Source organism: Sinocyclocheilus rhinocerous, unplaced genomic scaffold (genome assembly GCF_001515625.1).
Source record: "Sinocyclocheilus rhinocerous isolate Xijiao unplaced genomic scaffold, SAMN03320098_v1.1 scaffold1281, whole genome shotgun sequence".
Taxonomy (NCBI): domain Eukaryota; kingdom Metazoa; phylum Chordata; class Actinopteri; order Cypriniformes; family Cyprinidae; genus Sinocyclocheilus; species Sinocyclocheilus rhinocerous.
In genome coordinates, this window is record NW_015637000.1 from 808,511 (window position 1) to 812,690 (window position 4,180).

Sequence of the window (4,180 nt, forward strand, 5' to 3'; positions counted from 1 at the left end):
TAACAAAAAAAAAAAAAAAGAGAAATTTCTTAAAGTCACAATGAAATCTAACTGCACAATTCTTTAATTTTTTAGTAACATATTGCAGTGTTTATTTGAAATTATCTCTGCACAACATTTTGGTTAAATTCATGTGCCTTCGTAACCTTTAATCAAAATAACTTCCTATCCCTCTTGAAACAACATCTTTTCTCTGATGACGTGCGGGACAACCTGTCTTTCACATTCACAGCAATAGCAAACTTCGCAATAGCAAATTTTTTTCTCATTCAAGAAGCTCTTTCACTCGGATATACTTCACAACGTGGAAGAAAAGACGATTGCAACGTTCATGCTGACTTTAAGATAAATTCCAAAAAGTTTATGAGAATGTTTCTAAGTGCAACTCTTAAAAAATCCTAAGAATTTCTCAAATACTTTCTTAAGAACATCGTCTTTTTTTTTCTTCTTCTCAGGTGTTATCTGACTGTACGGCAATTCTTGCCAAAGTCTTGTTGATCAACTGAATGAAAAACACTTTAAAGGCTAAAAAAATAAGAAGAAAATAACAGTTAAGAATATTTTTTTTCTTAAGACTATTTTATGAATCTGGCTCCAGTTCTTTATTCCTGACCCTAGTTTTCCCAATACCAAAAATAAAGACCTTGCTGACAGGACATTTTTCACCATAGGGCTGTCAAAAAAAATTCGAATTTCGAATATTCGTCGAATTAAAAAAACAATTAAAAATCATTCAAGCATTCAAATGCAATCAATGGCACATACATCGCATCTCGTGCGCCACTGATAAGGCTGCCTGATGGCTGACGCAGAAGCTCAGTCACTTTCTTCATGGAGTCGGCCATGTCATCGTAGCGCTCGGCCTGCTCCGCCAGTTTGGCCCTCTGCACATGTTGGCTCTTGTCCATCGCTGCTTGGTTCTACAGGAGAAACATAGGATTTCAGTCACATGAAGTCAGGAAGAAATATTATGTAAATGTATAATTTGTGGTGATAGGGTACTAAATGCTTTGCTAACTGGTGCGCTCAATTAGACAATTAAATCTAGCTAAAGATCGATCAAATAGAAACAAAAATGTAATGAATACATATTAAACTCTATTATGTTGACTTGGTAATGGTTTTTGCACTAAAGAAGTAAGGGATGACCAATTCAGATGTGATTCGAATAGATTTACAGTTTGATACATTCCCCCAGTGCATAATTTGCATCTTATAGTTAGACCCTCATCTGTAAATGTTAGAAACCACACGAGTATTTGTTTTGCATAAAGACTTGTCCTTAGAGCATTGAACATCAAACAGACAGAATACAACAAAATGGGAGACCAAAGTGTGTTACATTAAATGTGTTTTATTGGATGTATTAAGTATAGGTTTAAAGTGCTACATATAACAGCAGTTGTATTTTTATTAAAGCCGTAAAAGTAAATAGACTGTTGTAATGGGGTATACGTGTAAAATAATTACTATATCCACACAAGTGAATATGTGCATGTTTATTTTGTTTTTCTTTATTACAGTGGGTAGGGATGTAACGGTATGAAAATTTCATTTCACGATTATAGTATCCAAAATTATCACGGTTATCAGTATTATCACGGTATTGTTCAAATGTGCTGGAGATACTGACACATAAATCGCTTCACCAAGTTTCATATTTAAAAATCAACCAACAACAACAAATAAAATGACTTGTTGTTTGCATAATCACTAAAACAATAACATTACCAATGATGTTCGGATTTTAAATGACAACTTGACTGACAACAGTTTAATATCATGTTGAAATATCTAACGTAAATGTTCAAATAAAGTATAATTCCCTTAGCGCTCTTTTAAAACCTCCCAGCTTTTCCGCCCTGTTTTCACTCAAAACAAAACTACTCTGCGTGCTGTGCGCACGTGAGACTGTTACTGAAAACTGTGCTTTATGCTGGACAGTATTTATTTACCGCGAGTTGTTCAAATCGCGGTAATCTAATACGGTTTTAATGAAAATTAAAAGATGAAATGGTAATACTAACCGTGGGGAATTTTTATCATGATTTATCGTCAAACCGGTAATCGTTACATCCCTAACGGTGGGCATGTTTTAGAATGTTATGTTTATATTTTAATTATTTTTGCACAAAATGTATATCATAGCCTACATAGATGCTGTCATTATTTTCATAGCCTTAAATGTATACACTGTTTGGAGGACACCATTGGGCAAGATGGAATAAAATAATTAAAATAATTTTTAATCCAATTAAACAAAGACATAATCAACAAATTAATTTATTATTTTAATAGTCATTAGTTGCAGTCCTAATTTAAATATGGTAAAATGGCTCCACTTTCGCAACTCCCACTGGCAGTAGCCACAGTGCATCACTGTTCATCAACTCTGCTCAACTTTATTACATCCACATACATACTCCGCCATTTATGGCACCTCACATCAACTCTCACTGAAAATGAAGGACTTCTGGTCTCTGCAAATTGCAGAAAATGCAAATTGAAGCAGGGCAATTTAGCTAAAATTAGTGCTTAACATTTTGACAATGCTAAACATATTAAATATTTATGTATTTACAATTTCATTTTTAACACATTAAAGGTCTGTTCACAACAAAAACTATAATGACAAATATAACTACATCAAAAATTGCTTTGAAAAATGATTCAATATCGTTACCAACAATATTAATCCTTCATGCCAGTTGTGCTGTGGACTTCCCTAAACTCATGAAATTAAAGTGATCATTAAAACTTTATAGTTATCATTCTTACTGTAAACGCGTTTTTAGCTATAAAGCTAAATAGCTATAAAGATCCACACCAATGGACAACACTGTTCTGTTTATTATAAGTGCGCTACAGTTTTGTCGTCTGCCACTTCCAATGCTCAAGATCTCCAAAGTCTGGAGGATTCTGTGTAGTGCTGCTTTCGTCAACGAAAATTATGACTAAATATCGTCGTCAACGAACCTTTATTACGTGACGAAAACGAGATGAGACGAAAATGCTGGTCATCTGTGATTCAATGTTTTTATCGGTCATCAGCAGGGGAAAAAAAAGTGATTTCAACGATATTGTTTCTCTGTGTCGTTACTGTTATATTTCACTATTCTCATAGAATTAGAACGATTAAGTGTATATAGTTATCGTTCTTGTTGTGAGCAGGCCTTAACAGTTTTAGTACTTGAATTGGATTTGACTTCTTTTGGAACTAATTCGCAAAGCAAAAACAGACAATGTAGGTGACAATGCTTTGATGATTTAATTTCTAAATAAAACCTAAATCACTCGATATTCACTTAACACTAGGCCTGTCGCAATAATCAATATATCGACTTATCGCGCAATACATGTACATGACCTCAATAATTTTTGGTGATGCAATATATCGCCCATTATATTTACTTAAAAATTAATGTTTTGTACATTCCACTTGCGCCTGTGTCTTTTGCAGCTTCTCGTACATATATTATGCCGTTACATTATGATTATATATTCAGTGGCATAAAATGGTCTTTAAAATGGCAATAATATCACTTATCGCAATTATTTCTGGGGTAATATATCGCAAAACAAAAAGTTGTTATCGTGACAGGCCTACTTAACACAAAATGTCAGTTTAATAAATAATAAGCAATTTTACACAAAATTTTCGCAATCATGCTATTGGTCCGAATACCACAACTACTGTGATTACCTGCTAACACATTTTAAAGGATCAGTTCACTTCCAGAATAAAAATTCCCTGATAATTTACTCACCCCCATGTCATCCAAGATTAGGGCTGAAACGATTCCTCGAGTAACTCGAATACAAAAAAATCATCGTTTAGGCTTCGTTTAGTCCATGTACTGTAACTACCATAGACTGTAACTACACACAGAACACTGTGTTTCCCCATGGACCATTATTACTGACGCACAACCCGATAAACGCTGGACATATTTAAGACTGTAAATCAATATGGTGGATAGTTATGATGTCCCTAAATTAGCTATGTTTTGTGAAAGACTAAGCGCCATTCATGTTGATTGTCTCATTCTCTCTCTATGACACACACACACACACTCCCCATACAGTTATGCATAAAAATACCACAGAAAGAAAGATAGTCAATATCACACGAAGAGCGCCAGTTTTCACCTCTAAAAATCAGCATGATTACAAATGTGAT

The 4,180-nt window shown here is 34.0% G+C and overlaps 1 protein-coding gene across 1 annotated transcript in view; it reads right to left on the minus strand.

The window, feature by feature from the left end:
- Positions 1-4,180, minus strand: part of LOC107748366 (14-3-3 protein zeta-like) — a 19,655-nt gene that overhangs the window by 8,970 nt on the left and 6,505 nt on the right. Inside the window, exon 2 of the mRNA XM_016563139.1 lies at positions 809-920. Within this exon, the coding sequence (XP_016418625.1) occupies positions 809-908 (100 nt within the window). The 5' untranslated portion in view covers positions 909-920. The remainder of the gene's footprint in view (positions 1-808; positions 921-4,180) is intronic.